The sequence below is a fragment of the Phocoena phocoena genome, chromosome 8, assembly GCF_963924675.1.
Source record: "Phocoena phocoena chromosome 8, mPhoPho1.1, whole genome shotgun sequence".
Lineage (NCBI taxonomy): Eukaryota > Metazoa > Chordata > Mammalia > Artiodactyla > Phocoenidae > Phocoena > Phocoena phocoena.
Window position 1 is genome coordinate 11,835,086 of NC_089226.1, and position 23,050 is coordinate 11,858,135.

The 23,050-nt window shown below is 46.9% G+C and overlaps 1 protein-coding gene across 1 annotated transcript in view; it reads right to left on the reverse strand.

The window, feature by feature from the left end:
* Positions 1–23,050, reverse strand: part of SORL1 (sortilin related receptor 1) — a 156,487-nt gene that overhangs the window by 27,190 nt on the left and 106,247 nt on the right. Inside the window, exons 25-33 of the mRNA XM_065883269.1 lie at positions 21,355–21,474; positions 15,389–15,514; positions 12,845–12,952; positions 11,606–11,737; positions 10,482–10,613; positions 9,696–9,830; positions 8,704–8,859; positions 5,168–5,317; positions 612–743 (exon numbers count right to left, since the gene is read on the reverse strand). Coding sequence (XP_065739341.1) covers positions 612–743; positions 5,168–5,317; positions 8,704–8,859; positions 9,696–9,830; positions 10,482–10,613; positions 11,606–11,737; positions 12,845–12,952; positions 15,389–15,514; positions 21,355–21,474 — 1,191 coding nt within the window. The remainder of the gene's footprint in view (positions 1–611; positions 744–5,167; positions 5,318–8,703; positions 8,860–9,695; positions 9,831–10,481; positions 10,614–11,605; positions 11,738–12,844; positions 12,953–15,388; positions 15,515–21,354; positions 21,475–23,050) is intronic.

Genomic DNA, 23,050 nt, shown 5'->3' on the forward strand with positions numbered 1-23,050 from the left:
ACACGAGGGATGTCCTTCCAAAGCCAATCTAATATACTCCAATATGAAATAAAAATTAAAAAAACTCCTATGAAAGATCAAGTTAAATTGTTTCATTTGTATAACAGAATGTACTACTGTAATTAAGCAAATCATAATTCTAAGACACTACCTAATTTTTCATAAGTAGTACCTTTTGATTAAAATTATCATTATTTAAACTCAAAAAAACCCCATTCTGAGATGTAACTATTATATACAGGATGAATAAACAACAAGGTCCTACTGTATAGCACAGGGAACTATATTCAATATCTTGTGATAAAGCATAATGGAAAAGATTATTTAAAAAATAAATAAATAAAAGGATCCAAGTACCAATACAAGGAATAAAGCAAAAGAAAACAGAACAAAACAAAAACACCCAATCTAAGACCAACATTTCCCTGAGAGGGGCGAGGTGAGCTGGAGGCTGCATCAGAGGCGGGACTGGGCCTCGCCTCACCTGCAGCTCCAACAGTGAGCAAGGGTCTTTGCATTTTCAGACTGAGGAAGAGCTCAAGAGGGTTCAACCTCAGGGCCTAACCAGCAGGGCCGAGGGTGAGCCCGGGGTCCTGGGGGACCACACTCACCGCTGCAGGCGTGCTCGTCGCTCTCGTCCGAGCAGTCCAGGAAGCCGTCGCAGCGCTCGGAGAGCACGATGCAGGCCTCGCCGTCCTCGCACCGGAACTCCTGGCCTGTGCAGGTCAGGGTGCTGCGCGTGGCTGCAACACACGAGGGGCCACGGTCGCCAAAGGTTTCTCGTGTTCGGGAAAAGGGAACTCGTCAGCTTCTCCTTCAAAAGACCCTCCGGATGGGGGTGGCGGGGACCCCACGCTGGCTTGCTAATCCCTCTTCATTTGACATTGACCGGGGGAAGGTGCCTTCAGGAAGGGCCAGAGCTTTGGCGTCAAAAGAAATCAGGGTTTACATCCTGCTCTGTACGAGCCTGAGCTAACTGTTTAATTCAGGCGCACCTCGTTTTATTTGCTGAGCTTTATCATACTCTGCAGATAACTGCGTTTTTTAACACATTGAGGGGTTTGTGGCAGAGCCAGTGCCATTTTTCTAACTGCATTTGCTCACTTCATGTCTCTGTGTCACATTTTGGTAATGCTCACACTATTCCGAACTCTTTCATTATTACTGTATTTATTATGTTGCTCTGTGATGAGTGATCTTTGATGTTACAAACGCGTGGCAAAAAGATTACAACTCACTGAAGGTGCAGGCGATGGTTAGCATTTTTTAGCAATAAACTATTTTAAAATTAAGGCATGTACGTTATTTTTTAAACATATGCTACCGCACGCTTAACAGTCTAAAATATAGTGTAAACATAAGGCTTTCATATGCACCAGGAAACCAAAAAATCCGTGTGACTCGCTTTATCGCAGTGGTCTGGAACGGAACCCGCAAAACCTCCGACGTCTGCCTGTAGTGCCCAAGTTCAGTTCCCCGGTATAAAACTGGGGTGACAACTCCATCCCTATTGTGTCTACAAGGACCCAGTGAGATCAAGCACCTGGAATACACCTGAGAGCCGGCACCCACAAGGTGCAGCTCTTCCTCTGCGGTACTTATTCCTAATCATCTGCTCCTGTTGTCAGTCTGCAGTCCAGAATGACCCTCTGATTTCTGGTTTGAGTGAGACTAATAATAATGAGATGAATCACAATAGTAAGAGGCATGTCTATTGTATGTAGTCTTTTTAATTGTTTAGCTTTTCAAAGTATTTCCGCAGACAATGAAATAACGCAAGTAAAGAGCACTGATGGGTTAAGAGTTACACAACTCGTTGGCTAGAAACCATAATCTGATGTTCTCTCCAGTTTGGAAAGTAGATTTAAACTGCATGAGAGGCTCTAAAAAGGAAGCGATGACAATGTAACTGCAAATGATCCTAAAAAGAAGAAAGATGAGAATGGCTACAGAAACCGCATCTGCCACCCCAGGTAGGTCTGCACCGGGTCCTGGTTCAGGTACCTTGGGCCTTCATTATAGAGACTCACACCTGCTTGCTCGGCCCTGAACAGGGAGAGTTATATCAGAACCCGACCCCACCAGTAGAGCTTCTAAAGTTACTCTTGCTCCTCCGCATCAAATATGCCCATGTTCAAACCCCTGGAACATGTTAAAGTCACCTTATAAGGCGAAAGGGACTCTGCAGATGTGATTGAGGTAAAGACCCTGACATAGGACTTAAGCCTGGGTTACCCGGGCAGGTCCATCCAATCACACAGGCCCTTAAAAGCAGAGACCCCGGGCCTTCCCTGGTGGCGCAGTGGTTGAGAATCTGCCTGCCAATGCAGGGGACATGGGTTCGAGCCCCGGTCTGGGAGGATCCCACGTACCACGTAGCAACTGGGCCCATGAGCTGCAACTACTGAGCCTGCGCGTCTGGAGCCTGTGTCCCGCAACAAGAGAGGCTGCGACAGTGAGAGGCCCGAGCACCGCGATGAAGAGTGGCCCCCGCTCGCCGCAACTAGAGAAAACCCTCGCACGGAAACGAAGACCCAACACAGCCAAAAATAAATAAATAAATAAAGCAGAGACCCTTTCCCAGCTGTGGTCAAAGAGGAAGATGTGAAGACCAAAGAAGGATCAGAGAGACAGAATGTTGCTGGCTTTGAAAATGGAGGAAGGAGGCCTCTAGAAGCTGAGAAAAGCAAGGAAACGGATTCTGCCCTGGAGCCTTCAGAGGACTCAGTCATGCTTTCATCTCAGTTTCAGCCAGTGAGACGTCTATCAGATTTCTGACCTACAGAACTGTAAGATAATAAATGTGTGTTATTTTAGGGCATTAAGTTTGTGGTAATTTATTACAGTGGCCATAGGAGACTAATACACACTTGAAATATTGTAATTTGCCCAGATCTTACATTGGGATTCTACCTCGGTTTCCTGAGTTCAGACTGTAATTTCTCCACTGGGACTCTGAATCAGACTCCTCCTAGCTTATGCCCCCCACCCCATGGAAATATACACACAACGTTCCATACAATGACTCTACCCACACTAGAAGAAATCCAAACAGACCACTAAACCATGGTGATTATCCGACAGTAGAGAATCTACAACAGTGGTTCTTAATAGTCTTCTGGGGAACGTCTAAAACATACAGATTCCTAGGACTTGCCCCAAAGCTACTGAGGCAGAAACACGACACTGGGCGTGTGTCGTATTTACAAGCTCCACAGTGATTCAGCAGAACTGGCCAGCACTGAGGACTTCTGTTCTAGAACAAGGTGATCCTGTTTTCTATCTGAAGCACTGCATCCACTTCTGAAAACCACACTCTGAGATGTAGGTAGAGAAACTGGATAATGTTCTCACAAGAGCAAGCAGGATGGTCCAGAGGAACAGGTAAAGGATCCTGGGAGCTTTTACTAGAGATGAAAAGATACAGGGTTTGGAAGTGGGAGGTGGGGGCAGAATACTATAACAGCTGTCCTCAACTGATGAATTTCCTTGTGAAAGAAGGATTAAGACTTCACTGAATGTCTCCAGGATGGAGGTACAGAATTTAGTTTTTTAAGAGAATCCTTGTATCATACAGTTCTGTCATTTGCTGAGCAAAAATTGGTTGGCCTGGGGGAGCTTGGATGGGGGGCTTGGTTACATATAAAACTACATTAGAACATCTAGAAAAGGTTTGAGAACTACTAGTGAACAGTCTCAGAAGCCCAAGATGGAATTCATCCATCCATCCATCCAGTGAACATTTACGGAGGTCCTACCATGAATCAGCTGCTATTCAGGATGTTAAGGATATGGTGATGTGTCAAACAGACAAAGGACCTACCCTCATAGAGTTTACCTTCTATTGAGAGAAACAGCAAATGAGTAAACAAACAAATACGTTACTTTAGATAGTGGTAAGAGCTACAAAGAAACATAAAGACAGTAATAGTAAGAGAGTGATGGGGACTTTATACAGGAGAGTCAGGGAAGGACTCCATGCTCAGAAGGGATTGTTTCGGAAAATACCAAGATCCCCATCACAGAATTACTCCACTTGGTAAGAATGTGGTGAAACATAATCAAAGAACAGCTGAACAGTAAAGCTGGAGGATGTTTGAGGTTTCTTTATGAAACATGTCTCAATATTTTATTTAACTTATTTATTTATTATTATTTATTTTATTTATTTATTTTTTTGCGGTTCGCGGGCCTCTCACTGCTGTGGCCTCTCCCTTTGCGGAGCACAGGCTCCGGACGCGCAGGCTCAGCGGCCATGGCTCACGGGCCCAGCCGCTCCGCGGCATGTGGGATCTTCCCGGACCGGGGCACGAACCCGTGTCCCATGCATCGGCAGGCGGACTCTCAACCACTGCGCCACCAGGGAAGCCCATGTCTCAATATTTTAAAAGGGAGAACATAGTTTTTAGAACCTGGGAATAAGGCTGTCATTAATCTCCAAAAATTCTTAAACTGATTATTAAACAAATGATTAATGGGCACTTAGAACAGAATGTAGTGGCCTTCAGGGGCCAGCTTCTCTAAGAAGAGGCATGTCACACGAATCCCATTTCCTTTGCTGATAGGGTTATCCAATTAATGGATTGAAGAAAATTGTAGATAGGGTACACCTTGATTTTAAGACCTTGACCAAGCAACATCCTTATGTATAAGGCAGATTTGAAACAGGCTAAAGAAACTTATTTAAAGAATACCCATTGATGAATTAATCCCACCCAGGAGGAAGGCCCTATTTCATTTCTTCTTTGTTAATTATGTTTAATGTTCTTCTTACTATACTTATTTGGCTCAGATGTTCCTACTATTATTATGGTAAGTGTTGGATCAATCTGCCCTGTTATTTTAATGTCCCAAAGGCCCACTTTGTTCACTCTTTTAATATAAGTGCAGGATTTTACACTAATTCCCATTTAATTTCTCTGTGTTATTTTGGAGTACTCCTCCCTACGAGAACTTTCAACATGGTTTGATGAAAAGATCACAATTTTGTACAAAAAAATACTGAATAAATGCCCCAGTCTGTTAGTGACCCTCTTTGAAGCTTAACTTTCCTATCTCTAAAATGGAGATAATACCAGAATTATTATTATGAGAAACAAAGCAGAAGCACAAGACATCCTGCCTCTAGAAGTCTTCCCTGGGGGAGATGGCCCCGCTGATGACTCACGGCAGTTGGCCTCGTCCTGGCCGTCCTGGCAATCCTGAAGGCCATCACAGCGCCTCCAGCTGGGGATACACTTCTTCGGTTGCCGGCACTCGAACTCAAATCGGTCACATCGCCCAAGCTGGGTGGGAGTGGAGGCAGCAGTGACATTTGCTAGAAGAAAAGATTTTTAAAATTCACTTTTTAGTACTGAGGGGCTGGCGAGCAACAGCGACCTATTGGGTGTGTTGGAGATCTCGGTGCTTTAGAAATTACGATGGGGACCTGAACAGAAACGTGAGCTCTGGTGCAAGGCGGCAGGTTGACGAGACACAGGGATCTCATCCTTCTCTCTCTCAGGCCCAAACTTAGTTGAAGGCTTTGAAGACAGAGGTGAGTAAATCTTGCAGAAAGTAGAAAAAGAAAAGATTAAAGAAAAATTTTTTAAAGTTTTTAAAATGTCAGTGGACTAGATCAGGAGATTCAACATATTACTGACGAGAGTTCCAGGAAGAAAAAGAAAAGAGAGAAGAAAATACTAAGGGATATTTCAAGAAAATTTTCCAAAACTAAAATACGTAAATTTCCAGAATAAAAGAGGACATCAGTGCCATCCACCACATTAGATAGAAAGAGACCCACAGCAAAGTACATCACTGTGAAATTTCAACACTGGTACCAAAAGGAAGATTCTACAAGCTTCCAGACAGTAAAAACAGATTACATATAAAAGATTCCAATCAAAATGGCTTTGGATTTTCCAAGAGCTGCTTTCTGAAGACAGAAATACGAATGTCTTTGAATTTCTGAAGGAGATATATATATATATATATATATATATATATATATATATATATATTTTTTTTTTTTACAGTCTAGAATTCCGAACTCAGCCCAGTAACCAATCAGGTCTGAACACGGAAGAAAAACACTTTCAGACAAGCAAGGCCTCAAATATACCTCCCATGTACTCTTTCTCAGGAAATTTCTGGAAAATGTGCTCTACCAAAATGTGGGATTAAACTAAAAACCAAGAGGAAAGATCTGAGATATAGAAAAAAGGAGCTGCAACGTGAGAGAAGTAAAGCGAGTCCTAAGGATGGAGAAGCAACCTCCCAGAAGATGCCTGTGCCCCAGACAACCCACACAAACCAGAGAAACTCGAGATAAACACCTTGAATGAAGGCCATCATCACCGTGTCCTCGGGCACCATATCATCATATTCACCTGACAAAGCTACCAGAGGGTGTGCTCCAGCAAAACAAGGGAGTAAACCAAGAAAAAGCAAGACACAAGGTCCAGGAAAACGGGGAATCTAAATCAGGAGAAAGGCAAAGAGAATTCCAGGGAGGGCAGTGAAGCCCCAGGGTAAGGACAGGCAGCAGGCTGGGAGAACAGTCAGCCGAGATAGGAGACGCCAAGCTCCTCTTAGAAGGGATATCTCCAAGGGAAACAATGGAGCTGAGAAATCACCTGATACGGTGACCTTGTGGAAAGTTACACCAAAAGGCTGCTGAAAGGGAGGAGGCACCAGCAAAAGATACAAAATAACCTGAGCCAACAAACAAGAGAAAGCAATGATTAGCTTTGGGATACTGTGTGTAGTCCACAGTTGGATAACTGGATTTTCAAAGGGCCTCTCCAACCCCCAGAAGCACTCTGCTAAAACAAAGTGCCTGGAGAAGAGTGGGAGAAAAAAATGAGGCCAGAGGACTGGGCCGAGGCACATCATGGCGCTTACACCAGGACAGTAAGGGCACCATCGGGGGGTCCAGGCTGAGAGAGGATATAATTACGTATTAGTATGTATTAGGCTTCTTGGAAGATAAATCGCAAAGGGGGAGACATGAGGCAGAGAATCCAGTTCAGAGGCTTATCCAGTGAAGAAATAAGATCTGAGAGCTAGATGCCAATTTAACGTTACACGGGCAACATACATAAAAAAAGAATTCAAAAAAGCTGAATGCAGCATCTAAACAGGAATCTGCTCACTGAATTAGTCCGAATTTGCTAGAGTTGGTTAACATCCTGCTCAGTTTCAGTAACCAACAGGCAATTTTGAGAGAGGGACAATCAAGTTACTACAGAGAGATGGGCCTTGGGGGAAAAGGGCAGAGACAGAAGCGTTTTTTTTTTCATTTGTTTTAATCTGAGAAGCATTTACGGGGCACTGGCTATCTGCCTATTATCGTGGTAGGCAGAGTGGGAGATTCAGACTAAAACACGAGGTCCGGCACAATCGCTATGGAAAGGAAAGATTTATGCGCATGCAATGACCAAGAAGCAACACATGGCTGTTCATAGTTCAGCGCCAAAAGGACAACAGGGCAGAGTTCAATGACACTGGAAAAGGGGTGGACATCAGCTACAGAACTCAATGAACGCTCTGTGGGGGTGGGTCTTGAGAAGGGGAATAAAACCCTACCTGCCTGAAAGAGGAGCCTCAATCTTTAGTCAACCTACCATTCACACGGGGAGCTCCCGGGCTCCAGGCAGAAGTCCTGATTCTATAATTTTATAAACACCCCAAGTGATTCCATTACAGGTGGGCTTCATGCTGTACTTTGAGAAATACTGACAACATATTGAGGTCTCCTTTAACTACGAAACCTGTGTTTCTGTCTGCCCTGACCGACAGTGGGTTTCACAGAGAGGGAAAGTAGGGGGACGAGGTCGGGTCTGATAAGGGCAAAAACCCTACTGGAGGAATCTAGGCAGAGAAGAAGCAGGTGTGTCCAGGGTGGGTGAGGAGTGCAGCTTGCAGAAGTGAAAAGTAATGGCAAGCAAGGAAAGATCAGCTCAAACGGGGCCTTGAAAATAGGACTCTGGGGTTAGGGTCTATCTTCTGGACAAAAAGGGCAAGTGGAAACCAGTGATGATTTTAAACAGGGAAGAGATGGGATGAAAACAAGTCTTAAAGGAGGAAAATCAGAGTATTGACCTATACGTTTGCTGAAAAGAATTATGTAAACCATGGCAAGCAATGATCTATTCTTTTATTATAACTGAGTTTGAAATGGAAAACTGTTTAGGAAAGGATACAATTCTGCCTGCAGTTAAGGGTGTGCCCTAGGCGGTGGTCTCACGGTTCACCAAGACCTCCAGCAATCCGGTCACTCTCAGACCTCCAGAGCCTCTCTGTGTTCAGCCACTAGATGGCAGTGCTTACCCTTCTGTTAATAGGATGGCCGCCAACTCGCAAGCCAGAGACTCGGGTTCTGTACCCTGCACCGCCCCGGGAGTTTAATACACACAGACACCTCCCCTATAATTCCCATGGTAACCTCCTGTGGAGAGGAAGCAAAGGAGACCCAACCACAGCCAAGGAGGAAAGCAGGGCGGCTGGCCTTTCCCTGCAGGAAGATCAGAGGGCAGTGATAGAAGATGACTTCTGAGTTCCCCAGGGTCTCCCTGCTCTGGAGGTGAGAAGGGGCCTGGCCACAGAGCAGAGTCCCAGAGGGCAGGGTACTGCCCTCAGCCAGGCTGTGCCCAGGGTGTAGCCCCAGAGGTCCTCTCCTCAAAGCAGGTGCCACGGGCCAGGGCCGGGTGCAGTACTCACCAGGCGAGGGGCACCCTTCCTCATCTGAGCCGTCTGCACAATCTCGGTACCCGTCACACACCCAGCTGTCCATCACGCAGGCCCCACTGCTGCAGCGGTAGTAATTGGGCAGACACGTAGAGGGCCCGGGAGTAGGGGAGGGAAGAATATGTGAATCTGAGGAAAACACCAAGCAAGGAAACCCAAAATGTTACAGGAAGCTTGATCTGAGACCCAAATGTGTCCCAAACCTACTATGGATGTCCCAGATTTACCTGCACCAGCCCAGGGAGGCCGGTGTCAGGCACGGTTCTGAACAGTGAAAAATCATTTATGATGGGGTGTCAGAACAGACTGTATTCTCTTCCCTTCTTTGGAGCGGATTCACCTTACCTATTTGATTTGATTTGGGCTAACATTTGGATGAGTTAGTTTTCACAGGGGCTCATGCAGGCTGGTGGAAGGACTTGGAATGCACAGGGTGGGTGGGAGAATTAATTCCTGTGGAGGATAAACCCTCTTCTGCTTAACTTAATGCCAACCTTCCCGAGACCGGCTCCGGGACAAGAACACCAAGAAGGAAAGGGATGGGCACACCGCCCACACCAGTGCTCCCCTGGCGTGTATCACGTACACATAAATGTGTCATGGCCCATGCGTCACCCAGAGCGCTCGTTACAATGCAAACGCTGAGTCAGGAGGGAGGCCTCGGGTGGGGTCAGAGGCTGCCATTCTAACAAGGAGCTGTGGGTCTGCAGGCCACACTCGGGGTAGCCAGGCTCTAAAGTCCTCACTGTGCCCTGGAAAGCATAACCCTCGGAACAGGAGAAATCAACCGGGCTGCTTTCACAGTGGGATGGGGAGAGAAAAGAACTCAGAGGGAGAGTTACCCCCCTCCCCCCCAAAAAAAATCACTGCCTAAGCCAGGCACCAAAGAGACAGAGCTGGATTCTGTGTGAACAGGTGGGAGGACGCTGGCATGTCTCAGAGATGGGGCTGCCCCGGACCCTCACCTGCACAGTCCTTCTCATCAGACCAGTCCCCGCAGTCGTTCTCCCTGTCGCATTTCCACCTGTTGGGGATGCAGTGCCCATTCTCGCACGGGAACTGGAAGTAGCGGGAGCAGTTGGGGGCCTCCGTGGGGTTTTCTGGGGGGTGAACCGCATGGTCAGTCATCTGCCCTGCACGCTGTGAACACAGAGCTCCAAGGACACACAGGCTCCTCACCCAAGCCCCAAGGCAGCCCACAAGGCCCTCCCAGAGAAGGACAAGGCAGCTTCCTGGACGCATCGGGAGACAAGAGCATATCCACAAACAAAAGCCCACCTTCCTGGATTCCGTCTCACATTCTCTGACGTATGCCTCTATGTCTTGCTAATGATACCTGAGTTTTAATTTTGACACTTCACCAAAGGAATGACCTAACTACTGATGACAACGTGATGGTGAACAGTGATTTCTATTACGTTGTGGCATCTGTAACCTTTACAGGGGAGGGGGAAGCACATTCCAAAATATTTATCATAACTCTTCCATCATATTCCTTATATATAACGTGAACTTCCTAACTGGGGAAAGAAAAGAAAACGGAATAAATACTCCCTGACCCCTGCTGGGGGGTAGGTTCTCACTTTAAGACTCAATTCCTTACACGTGGATTCAAGAACTGGCAGGAACTGTGGCTGAGGAAGGAGATGGCAAAGCCGGTGCCAGAACGGGCCGAGCGCCCCCTCCTTAACTTCAGGAGCCTTCAACCCGGAGATCAGGGAAGCGAGGAGGCAAACCCCAGGTCTCCTTACCACAGCTGGCTTCATCAGAGTCATCACCGCAGTCATCCATCCCGTCGCATTTCCAGATCAAACTGATGCACACTCCATTCTGACACTGGAAACTGAACTCATCACACACCTTGTGGAACTCGGGGCCTGGAGCTAGGGAAGGAACACCCGAAAAGTCCAGATTGCTTCTACACCGAAGAGCTCAATGTAACACTGCTGTTTGGAAACGAGAGGAAAGAACGAACGTCCTCCACCAAGAGACTGCACGGCTGAAGGATCCCTCGAAAGTGAGTCAGTGGAAGGCCTGGCCCCAGCAACTCAGAATGCAACTGTATTTGGAGATAAGGTCTTGAAAGGGGTCATTAAGTTAAAGTGAGGTCATGAGGGTAGAGCCCCAATCTAACAGGACTGGTGTCCTTATCAGAAGAGTAAATGAGGACACAGGTGCAGCAGGAAGACCATGTGCAGACACAGGGAGAGGACGGCCATCCACAAGCCAAGGAGAGGGGCCTCAGAGGAAGCCAACCCTGCCGCCATCTTAACCCTGGATGTACAGCCTCCAGAACTGTGAGAGATCACCTTTCTGTTGTTGAAGGCCCCCAGTCTGTGGTCCTCTGTTTTGGCATCCCAAGCAGACTGACGCATGTACCTACTATTGAGTTGGCCCAAAAGTTTGTTTGGGTTCGTCCGTGACAGCACGGGAAAACCCGAACGAACTTTTTGGCCAGCCCGATGTAATTCGTGCAGGGCAGTGTTGGGGAACCAGGCTGTAGCAGTGAACGAGACAAAGACCTGCTCTCACGCACACACACTCCAGCTGGGGGAGGCAGCCCACAAAATAAGCGCACAGCGTGCAAAGTGGAAGTGAGTGCGGTGAAGACACTGCAGCAAGGCAAGGGGGCCACTCAGTGATGGGGGCGCAAGAAAGCCTGTGGGTGAAGTTGACATGTGGGCCAAGGTCTCGGTCATCCTCTGTCCTCCCGTTTATCTGTACAACTAACAAGCAAGTTTCCGAAGCAACAAAGGTGAGCCTTCTCAGAAAAGGCAAGACTGGACCCTCAATCGAGACCTTGTAAACTAGATGGAGGCACATCCCCAGGCAGCCCAGTGCCCGCGAGTGACCCCCCTCCCCCCGCCCCACTCACGGCATCCCGCAAACGCCGCATCCTCGTCCGAGCCATCGCGGCACTGGACGATACCGTCACACACCATGGACTGGAACAGGCACTGCTGGCGGTTCTTACACACGAAGTCCATGAAGCGAGTACAGAGGGGCTCTGGAAGGGTCCAGCAAGGGAAAGAGGCCGTGAGCCCCCGGGGCCGGAGGCATCGTGGGCCCTGGGAGGATGCACCCTGGCCAGACGCGCATTCGGGAGATGGGAGTAACAGGCACAGTCACCGAGCGTTTGCTTTGAGCAAACCCTGAGCTCTAGTACATCGTTAAACTCCCAGGACAATATGATGAGAGGTTTTACTCTCCTGTTTTCCAAATGAAGCACAGGGGGTGGCAGTGTTAAGTATTTTGCCAAGAGCACACAGTGGATGAGGGTGGAGCCGGACCTAAATCCCAGAGCTGCCTGACATCAAAGCCCATGATCTTAACCACTTATCGATCAAATACTGACTCTCCGATATGGGGCCTGGAAAACTGTTGCTATGAAAGCACGGAGTCCTAACCACTGGACCGCAAGGGAATTCCCCCGCCCCCAACTTATATTATGTTGAAGCCCTAATCCCCAGTGTGACTGTATTTGGAGATAGGACTTTACAGAAGTAATCCAGGTAAAGGGAGATAAATCAATTGATAAACTGATCAAAAGGATCAATAGAAGTGGTGTCCACATAAGAGGCAACAGAGATGCAGGCACAGAGGAAGCCACGTGAAGACACGGCGAGACGGTGGCCTTCAGACCTGAACTGCCACGCTGGCTCATTCCTGGGTCTCCAGCCTGCTCTTCCCCAGGATGGGCACCACTGACTCCAGAAAACCTTTCCGGGTCCAAAAAAACTGGGCATAAAAAGGGTCACTGGGCCTAAAACTATTACCCGAGTGATAGTCAGCAACTAGGAAAACCAATGAAGTAGGAGAAATAAGTGTCCAATTCCAAACCATTGGTCCATTCACAGGACATACTGCAGTTGAACAAAGATGATCATGGACCATGACCTAATTCCACAGTCACCCACCACGGCTCTCTCCCCTGTTCTCCTTCCCCCAAACCGCACCTCCCCAACTCCATCCCTCTGAGTCCTGGTGGAGAACTTGGGGTCACCGCATTTACAAGCTAATTGCAGGCAGGTACTGAGGAAATGAAAGCACTTAGTCCAACGTGTGCCCTTCACTCACAGCCACAAGGCGCCCCCCAGGCAGGGTGAGGACTCACCACAGTGCTGTTCGTCTGAGCCATCCGAGCAGTCGTGCAGACCATCGCAGTGTTTGCTGGACGGGATGCAGGTGCCATTCGGGCAGCGGAATCCGTTGCACTTCTTCTCTGGAATGTGATTCAAGAAGAAGCAGAATAAGGAAACAGGCAAGCACTCACATCATTGTTTGGCCGGGGGGCTGGGGAGGTGACGGGTATTTGTGCCACCCTACGGAGAGCTATCACTATCATAGACGTATACATACGGTGACCCAGCAATGGCACTTAAGAAAAGTAATCTACCTACACGAGTGAAAAATAACAGAGGCACAAGGTTATTCATTGTAGCACTGTTTGTAATAGATTGAAAACCACCTACGTATCCGTCAATAGGGGACTGTGTAATTACTGTACAAGAACACTAGCCTGTTACAAAGAGACTGAAGAAGCACTACGTAAAAACAAGTCCTAGATATACAGTTACGTGGAAAACCAAGGTACGTGGCATACTACGTGTGTAAAACAGGACAAGAACACGTAGTATATTTAAATTTGCATATATGCACAAAAATATTCTGAAAGGATACACAACAAAGGGAGGGAACTGAGCAGATTTTTCTTACGTACTCAAAAAAAACTTTTTTTTAATGTAAATTAAAAGAAAAGCTTCAAGTGGATGGAAAAAAGTAGGACACTCTTAAATCACTCACTGTCTTAATTCTTCGGGAATTGTAAACCGAAGCCCTTTTGGAGAAAGTTTGTCCTAGAAACGTTAAGAATCTTAGGTTTCGCACTTAGCATAGAATTGTTAGCGCTAGGTCACCCCTTCTCCTGAACAGAGAGCTACTGCCAGACATGTGGCCTAAAAATCACTTCCAGCAGGCCAGTTAATATTGTGCCATGAAAGGAGCAGAATATAGAACAGCACGCAGACAATGAGTACAACCCCATGAACATCAGGGACGTATGGTATGAAATAACAGAAAAGATGTATATTGGTCTCTGCCCCCGGTTACTGGCATCAAGCTTCTAAAACGCTTATAATTTCCTGAGCGATGGGAAAGTTTTTTGTTCTAATGAGGTGACTGGGGGGGCTGGTCATCAGAAAAGCCATGCGACGATTGGAGGCCTGGCGCTTTCCAGCCCATCCCCACTCCAGGAAGAGGAGAGATCTGGAGACTGAGCTCACGATGGATCATGCCTAAGTGATGAAGCCCCACCCCACCAAGTCCCAAAAGTAGGCGGTTCAGACCGCTTCCAGGCTGTTGAACACGTGGAGGTGCTTGGAGGGTGGTGGGGCTTGGAGAGGGCGTGGAAGGCCCATGGTCCTCCCCGTACCTTGCCCTGGGCTCTGGGCTCTCTTCCATCTGGCTGTTCACCTCTCTCCTTTATCATGACCTTTTATAATAAACTGGAAAATGTTGTTTCGCCGAGTGCTCTGAGCCATTCTGGCAAATTATCAAACCCAAAGAAGAGGTTGTAGGAACCCAGATTTACAGCTGGTTGATCAGAAGAACATGTGACAACATAGGACTTGTGACTAGCATCTGAAGTGGGGGCTGTGTGATGTGACACTGCCTTGAGGAAGACAGTGTCAGGATTGAGTTAAACTGTAGGACATGCCGGTGTCGGGGAATTGCTTGATATGGAAAACACACATTTGGTGGCCAAGAAGTGTCAGAAGTATTGTGTGAGCAGAGTATTGAGACTATAAGGACAAAACAGGGAGTCTTTCCCACAGACACACGGCAAGAGGGTAAGGAGAGAGAGCTTTAAAACTATTTGGTGTGAAATGGGAAAGGTTGGGGGGAGGGATAAATTAGGTTGGGATTAACATGTACGTACTACTCTATATAAAATAGATAATCAACAAGGACCTACTGTCGAGCACAGGGAGCTCTATTCAGTACACTGTAATAACCTATATGGGAAAAGAATCTGAAAACGAACAGATACCTGTGTATGTGTAACTGAAACACTCTGCCGTACACCTGAAACTAACGCATTGCAAATCAGCTATGCTCCAATATAAAACAAATTTTTTTAAAAAATTTGGTGTGCAAAAGCATTTTATGTATTGTGTTTGTACGACAGCTATTTTGTGGTTAATTCGAATGATTATCTCAGAATCCTTTTTTTAATAGATCATATGGAACAAGTTCTGCCTTAACGAGTGGTAAGCCATTTTCCCAAGAGGCCATAACAGAGAGCTCTTAGCCATAAAATGTACCATTTATATAGTAACTGTTGGCTAACTTCTGGCAGAACACTGGTAATGTGACTGCATTTAGTGCTCCGGGTGGGTTAGTGGGTTTCTATTTCTTTTCTTCAAAGTTGTTATGGGCAAGCAGTGAGGCAACCTGCTTGCCCAAGGATTAAGACTACATAACCCAGGCCTACACATTGCACGGCAGTGCCGCACAGAAATTGTGGGCTCACTAGTGGTCAGAGTGGGCACCCGGGCCCGGCGGGACACCATTCAATTTCCTGGCCTGTCTGTTGTCTATCTTCCGGAACAGCAGACATGGGAAATGCTCTGCGTGGGGACAAAGCATCTGCATTTACCACAGTTGACTGGATCTTCATCAGAACCGTCTTGGCAATCCATGTCACCGTCACACGCCCACCGCTGGGGGATGCAGTGCCCGTTGTGACACTGGAAGTTAGAGGCCTCACAGGTGTGATAGATGGCTGCCAGAGAAGGAGAAGAGAGAAATGGTCAAGACGTCCCTCACCTCCGTGCTCCCATCACCATCAGGGGCCAAGTGGAGAGAAGGCTTGTACTAGATCACAGGTATGAATGACCCGGGGCTGCCCTTAAGGTGGAATGCAGCCTCCTAAATGGGCAACAGCTTGAGGCTCTGAGTTTATCAGCGATACAAGCACAGATATACATGTTAAAAAAGTCAGTCACTTTCACAATGATTTATGAGGTAAGAAGTGTTCCCCCTTTTACAGATGAGAAACAGGCTTAGGACACTAAGAAGCTCGCCCACATTCACAAAGATAATGAAGTAATGGCACCAGGGCTGTCCAAATCCAAAGCCTGTGCTTTCTCCACCCTACCTGGCTACTTTATCTTCTCACTCATCCGGATTCTGCAGGATAAGGACAGGCAGTGTGTGCTCAGGGAACTGGGTTCTAAAGCTGGTCCCCACTGTGTGGAGGCCTCAATTTCATCATCTATTTTCATATCTAAGGACCCCTATAAGTTCTGAAAAGCCATGATTTTATAATTCTAAATAAACCACCCAATTTCAAATGTGGAAAACCTCAGGTCTGAAGAGAATAAAAGACGTATCCAAAATCTAACTCTCTGGACAGTTGAGAGAGACATCTACCAGCCAATAATACGGGGCATTCTCTACAGTCATTAAAAGAAAAAAAAAAAAAAAAAACAGGCAAGTGAAACAGAGCCACTGTTATAAATTAACAGGTTCATCTGCATACATGGGCTGAGGCCACCTGGAAGTCGTTTAGAAAACGTCCCAAAACCTCGGTCAAAGACTATTTCAAATGCATAGTATCTGCCTCAACCCCAACCAACGCTACTAAGCGCCTTCTGCATCAGATTTCCCTTTCCTCCTCTGACACAGAGAGCAGTTTGTGTCTGTTTGTTGCTGAAAGCCAGCGCTGGCCTTGTTTACAACTGGCATAAAATAATATAACCAAGACAGACGGGCTCTCTTGGTTTAACTGTGTGGACAGGACGTTCTAGCAACAGAAGGAGGCAAAACAAACAACAGTGGGTTGTTGAGTGCACACCATAGTTATTTATTCAATCGAGATGGTTGGTAATAGTGACTCAAGGGTTGGGAAAATGGGCTTCCAATGCCCTCTAGAGTTTCTACTGCCTTTGAGGCTATTTTTTTTGCAACAGTCTGAAATACAAAGCACCTGATTTTTCAAACCACTTTACAACAAACGGGTGTCCAACATCTGTTGACTTATCTCCTCAAAGACCAAGGCTATATCCGGTAGCATGCAAATAAGTCTACAGGAAGTTTCAATATTTTACAGCCTTTGGCAATCAGAATCCCTTAAACATCTTTTTAAAATATACTTATCTCTGATAAGAGGAATAAGTGTATCATGCATGTTACACGAGCTTGGCCCCAGTAACAGCCATTGCCTGGAATACTTCTGATTTATTGGTTTTACAAATCTGACAGCCCTTCAAAAAATTCCTCACCAAAGCCTTGCTCGCTTTCATAAAAGATACTGTCGCCTAAACTCATTGCCATACTGATGTACTTGTTATTATTCAGCCTATGCATTTCAATTCCAGTTGAAAACAATTTCAGAGCGTTAATGAAGTTTCCAAATGACAATTCTGGGAGGCATGTTTGAGATCTCCAGATTCCATCACAGACGCTGGGTCAAGAAAGACTAATTAATCTGCGCCATTTCATTCAAGTGGCCAGGTAGGGCTGGAATGCTTCACATACTCTCTTTTTCTGAATTTTTCTGTCTTCTGAGTAACTTACTAGCTCTCTGTCATTGAGTGTCTGATGAATGATACATGCTCAATCGATAATATTTTTTAATTACAAGGATGAAAGAGATGGACTTTAATACAGACTGAAGAATTTGGGGAAGATGAAGAATCCTTTGCATAGCAGAATTCATTGTGACTCTAAGAACAGAAAGGCTAATGGGGCAAATGATCCTGAAATTAGAATACCAGGGTTTCTGATAGAGGCCATTATCCTCCTACCTATTCTCTGACTTGGGCAGATCTCTCCTGACTCAGCAAGACCCGTTGTGACACCTGATCAAAAGCATGAGCCAAATAAAAGCGGGGCAGAAGAGATGAATTAATTACCGTGACAACAGAAGCACCGCCTTAGTATAAAGCACTGGACTATCAGGAAATGAACGAGGAAAAAGAAATGCTAACAGCAACACAACTTGAACGATTAATAATGTAAAAAAATAACATAAAGCATGAAGAAAAGCGCACTGAAAAATAAAAGGCAGAATTTGAAAAAGAATCAAATAGAGGGACTTCCCTGGCAGCGCAGTGGTTAAGAATCCACCTGCCAATGCAGGGGACGTGGGTTTGATCCCTGGTCCGGGAAGATCCCACATGCCGCGGAGCAACTAAGCCCTTATACCACTACTGAGCCTGCACTCTAGAACCCACAAGCCACAACTACCGAGCCCGTGTGCCATAACTACTGAAGCCCACACGCCTAGAACCCATGCTCCACAACAGAGAGAAGCCACTGCTATGAGAAGCCTGCACACAACAGAGCAGCCCCCGCTCGCCGCAACTAGAGAAAGCCTAGTGCAGCAAAGGAGACCCAACGCAGCCGTAAATAAATAAATAAATTTAAAGCACACATATAGTACACCAAAAACTATATACATAAAAGAGAACCAAACTGAGAGATCTAAAAAAACATAGCCACGGAAATAAAAATAGCTCAGTGGGTGTGTGCAACAGTACATCAGATCCAGCTGAAAAGAGAATTGTTGAACTGGAAGAGAAATCTGAGGAAGTAACTCAGAGTCCAGCACAGAGTCATAAGGAGACAACAAATATGAAAACCAGAGGCATGAACACCAGAATGAGACAGTCCAGCAAATGGCTGATAGTTGCTGCTGAAGACAAGAGTAGACAAAGTAGCAAACAGATACAGCTGAAAAGACAGTGGCTGTGACTTCCCAGAATTGATGAAAAATGTAAATCCTCAGATTTTAGAAGGAAAACAAATAGGATCAATAAAAATACCCCCACACCTAGGTAGGTGAAACTGAATAACAAACAAACAAAATGCGAAAAATCCAGAGACGACTGGAGAGAAAAGAATGTCAGACTGTTGCTTCAACAGATAATCTGAGAGGAGAATTTAAATCAATACAAAACAGGCCAGAAAAAAAGGGACTAATTCCATCAAAATACTCAGGGAAAATTACTACAAATCCAGAAACCCAGATCCATCTGAATTCAGTTTTGAGATCAAAATAAAGACATGTTTCTATAAACAAAAACTTGAAGTTTACTACTCACAGACTCCTGCTGCAAGAAACACTTGAAGGATGTGCACAGAAAGGAAGCATTAGGTACAAGAAGCAGAAGCGGTAGACAGGTACGTACCTATAAATAAGTTTGGTTACTAAAAAATAATAATGATGACTAATTTTAGGATTTTTAAAGCATAAAACTAAAATACGAAGTATTTCGTGTTTTAAAATACTAAATATATACGAAGTATGTCAGTATTGAAACTGTGGTCAGAGACTGGAATCAAAGCAGGTCGAGGGGAGGGGAAAGATATTAGGAATACACATAAGATGTCTAGGGCAACAGCTAAAAGAACAGAAATGAAACATTTACATTCAAAATCAATGCAGGGGGATGGAGGGGGAGGGATAAAGGAAACTCAATTCCACAGAAAGCAAAACAGGGGGAGGGGAAGAGCCAAGAAAATGCCCGGCACAGACCATGCATGAGAGCTGAGGCCCACAGGACGTCAGTCGACCCACTTTCTTTGGCTCTGCAGGTGACTTAACTTACTAGGCCAGGAAATGAAGTAACCCGCCACACATCAAAATGAGCTCACACCTGACCCCCGACTATTCTGAGATGACAGACAAGGAGAATCATCTTTTAAAGGTTTGGAAGCACAGCCATTGGAACAAGGCTGCAGTTGTGGTGCAAGCACTCTACACTTCCCCAGGTAGCCCTGCCAGAGAAAACCAGAGATAAAACGAGGAGTCTGCGACAAGCCCACCCACAGAAATGAAGTTGTTCATTCTCTGTGGAGGATCGACACATGCACCTGAAACACACGTTTGACTAATGTGCTTGTGCTAACGAGATGTTCAGTCTCCTTCAATACTGCAATTTACAAACGGAAATGCCCAGGTGCGCCCCTCTAATTTATTTATTTATTTGTGGTGTGCGGGCCTCTCACCGTTGTGGCCCCTCCCGTTGCGGAGCACAGGCTCCGGACGCGCAGGCTCAGCGGCCATGGCTCACGGGCCCAGCCGCTCCGCGGCATGTGGGATCTTCCCGGACCGGGGCACGAACCCGTGTCCCCAGCATCGGCAGGCGGACTCTCAACCACTGCGCCACCAGGGGAGCCCCACCCCTCTAATTTATTAACCAACTATCTGCCCGACTCAAAGCTTCCGAACAGCACTCGTATGCTTCCTGGGCTGATGGCAGTTCCTTTGCGGACCTTGGTTATCCCTCCTTCCGCGGGCCAGGCTTGTACATGGAGAAAAGCAATCGCCTGCAGTCCTTCCAGAAGCAGAGGCGCAGACACCGAGACTGCGCCAGAAAAGATATGGGGGCGGGGGGGTGGAATCTGGTAACATCACAGATCGGCCTGTGTGATGTACCTGGCCTTTGAGGAGCTCCGTTTACTCCTTAAAGTCACGTAAGGTCACCTCTAAAGTAAAATGAATGGAGAGTCACAGTTGTGTACAATTACCCAATCAACAGAGGTTCTCTGAACTGGGCACTGGGAGAATATAAAGGAGTAAAATATCATTTCTGCCCTTCACAAACCAAATCTAAAGCAAAGCATAACACACTGATACGTAAGTGTGGGACATGATAACAGATCTACTTTTTATTTGCTTTTACAAATTAGGAGGCATGCTTTGAGCTCCCGGATGCTGGATGGTGTGTAAGAACTGCTGGGGTACCGTGGGGGAAAAGAGAGATCAAGACACGGGACTTAAGGGATTTAATCCGCGAGACTGAAGATCCATTCACGGTGGATGGCAAAATGAAGCCTGAATGACCAGATCTCCCCTCGCCACAAAAGGGTTAAAGGAAACATCTTTGCCTCCATCACTGGAGGGATTCAGGGTAGAACGGAATGACAATTTCTAGAGGAGGTTGCAGCGAAAATTTACTCATCAGAAGTGGGCTTTGTTTTCCTGCCTCCAACTTCCCCGACTCCTTGCTGTCCCCGAGTCCACCATGATGTATACGGCCCTCGTTCATCCATTCATTCACAAAGAACAGTGGAGTGAACATGAGTGAACTTAACCCAACAGAAGAATTACAACATTACTTCTACCTTACACCACCCAGCCTTCCTCTCATATTCTAATGTTGATCCCAAATTTACTTTCAATAAAATCTTACCCAACACAGGTGCAAGCACAATTTAAGCTTCCGGTGTTCAGGGAACCCCTTGATGCTGCATTCCAAAACATGCGCTAGTTCACTGTTACTCAATGTATGGTCCCCAGACCAGGGGGCAGTCTGTAAACTCTGTTACTGGTCCTAAGGAAATAAGCTTGAGCCAAAATGTAAATCAACTCGATCACTCAGGAGACTGTTCAGTTGAACACTTTTCATGGCAAGACCTTCTCAATGGAGGAAGCAGAGAGTTGGTTAAATTTTCGGCACAAGCTTATCAAAGACCAGCTCTTTGAGAAGCACTGATCTCGCTGGTTTCTAAGGTCCATTTCTTACAGCCTAGATTCTGCGATCACGTAGGGCTGCAATGCTACCCAGCACGTGAGCAGGGAAGTGCTTCTCAGGGAGTCCAGGGAATACTGACCGGTACAGTTGACTTCGTCAGACCAGTCCCTGCAGTCGTTGTCCCCGTCACACACCCAGGAGGAGCGGATGCACATGCCAGAGCTGCAGCTGTATTCGTCAATCCGGCACTGGTGCATTTCTGCAGGTGAGACCACAGATTGAGCACAAAAGCTTGCCCGGAATTCTGTCTCTGACGTCAAAGCTCCTAAGGGTTAGAGATGCACCCAATATCCCTATTATCGCTGATGATCCACGCGTGAAGACTTTAACCAGGGATGGAAAGTCCTCGAGGATGGTGCCCAAGTACAGCTGGCCCTCCGGATATTCAGGTCTTGCATCCACAGATTTAGCCAACTGTGCAATACGTACTATGTTTACTGTGTTGAATCCGTGGATGCGGAATCCGTGGATATGGAGGGCCGCCTATGGGACTTGAGCATCTGTGGATTCTGGAACCCGTGGTGGGTCCTGGAACTGATACCCTGTGGATACCCAGGGATGACTGTAGTGCGCTGCAAATGGGGCACAGGTGTGCTGAGATCCTGCCACCTCACACTCTGGCCACCAGTTGCCTCTAGGCAACAGCGGCCTTGGCCATTTATCTTGGTGCACTTTACAAATATCATTTTCTATGCCTCCTATGTCGGGAAGAAGGTTGGGAAGCAATGCTCTGTCTGCCCAGAAAGCCAAATTTTCAAGAAACAGACTTCCAGAGACAGAGCCTGTGGTTTCAGAACAGGAGTAATGAGAACGCCGAGTGTGCTGATCAATGTGAGATGCTTAGCTCAGGGAAAAGAGAGATCAGTGCTGAGCTCCCCAAACAGAAAAGCCGGTGACTTCCTGTGGGCAGAGCTCCTGGGATGCTGGCCGCTGGGGCTGTCTCAAGAAGGGTGGGGGCCGGAGACAAACGAACCAGGGCAGTCTGACCAGGACAGGAGGGGCAACTACACTGACAGCATCTTTTGTAGGCCCTGGGGATACTAACGAAACAGAATTTTCACATGGAATTGTAAAGATTCTAGGAAAACAAGAGTAGCCAAGCCTGGGGGCCCGGGGTGGCTGCCTCAGTGAGAGAGGTTGATGGTGAACTGGGGAGCAGATATTCATGAGGAAACAGTCTGGAGACTCACGAAGAGGACCTGGATCTGAGGTAGGGACCACCCGAGACCTTGAGGTGGATTCAGGTGCACCAGCGTGAATGGACCATGAACAGAGAATCTGAGGGACGGACACCGTTTAACGGTCCAGCACGTGTCCAGTGAGTGGGTGAGAGGACACAGAAACAGATAACCGCGTGGCGATTCCTCCCGACGAGAGCAAGACTGGCTGCACACGTTAACCCTCTGAGTGCAGCGGGGGACGTGGGAGGAATGAAGGGAAAACAGCGCAAACCCCAAGGACTGTTTCCTGGAGCTTCGTATTTTTACAAAGATGAAGGGAAATTATATAACCACTCCCCCCCCAGAGAAGTGCCCTGAGATCCAGGCTAGGATCATTTCCCCCACTCTCCTTATTTGAGTCCCAGTGAGTCAAACCCCCCATTCGTGATGATGCAGGCCCCGTCCAGAAGCACATGCACAGCTGGGCTGGACCTGCCCCCGTGTACAGGCAGGGAGCCCACGGGGCCTCACCGAACCCTCGCAGCGGTGGGGTCAGCATCCGGCCCCCGCACGCACTCCCCTCCAGGCTGGGGCACTCTGTGTACTGTTCCCTCC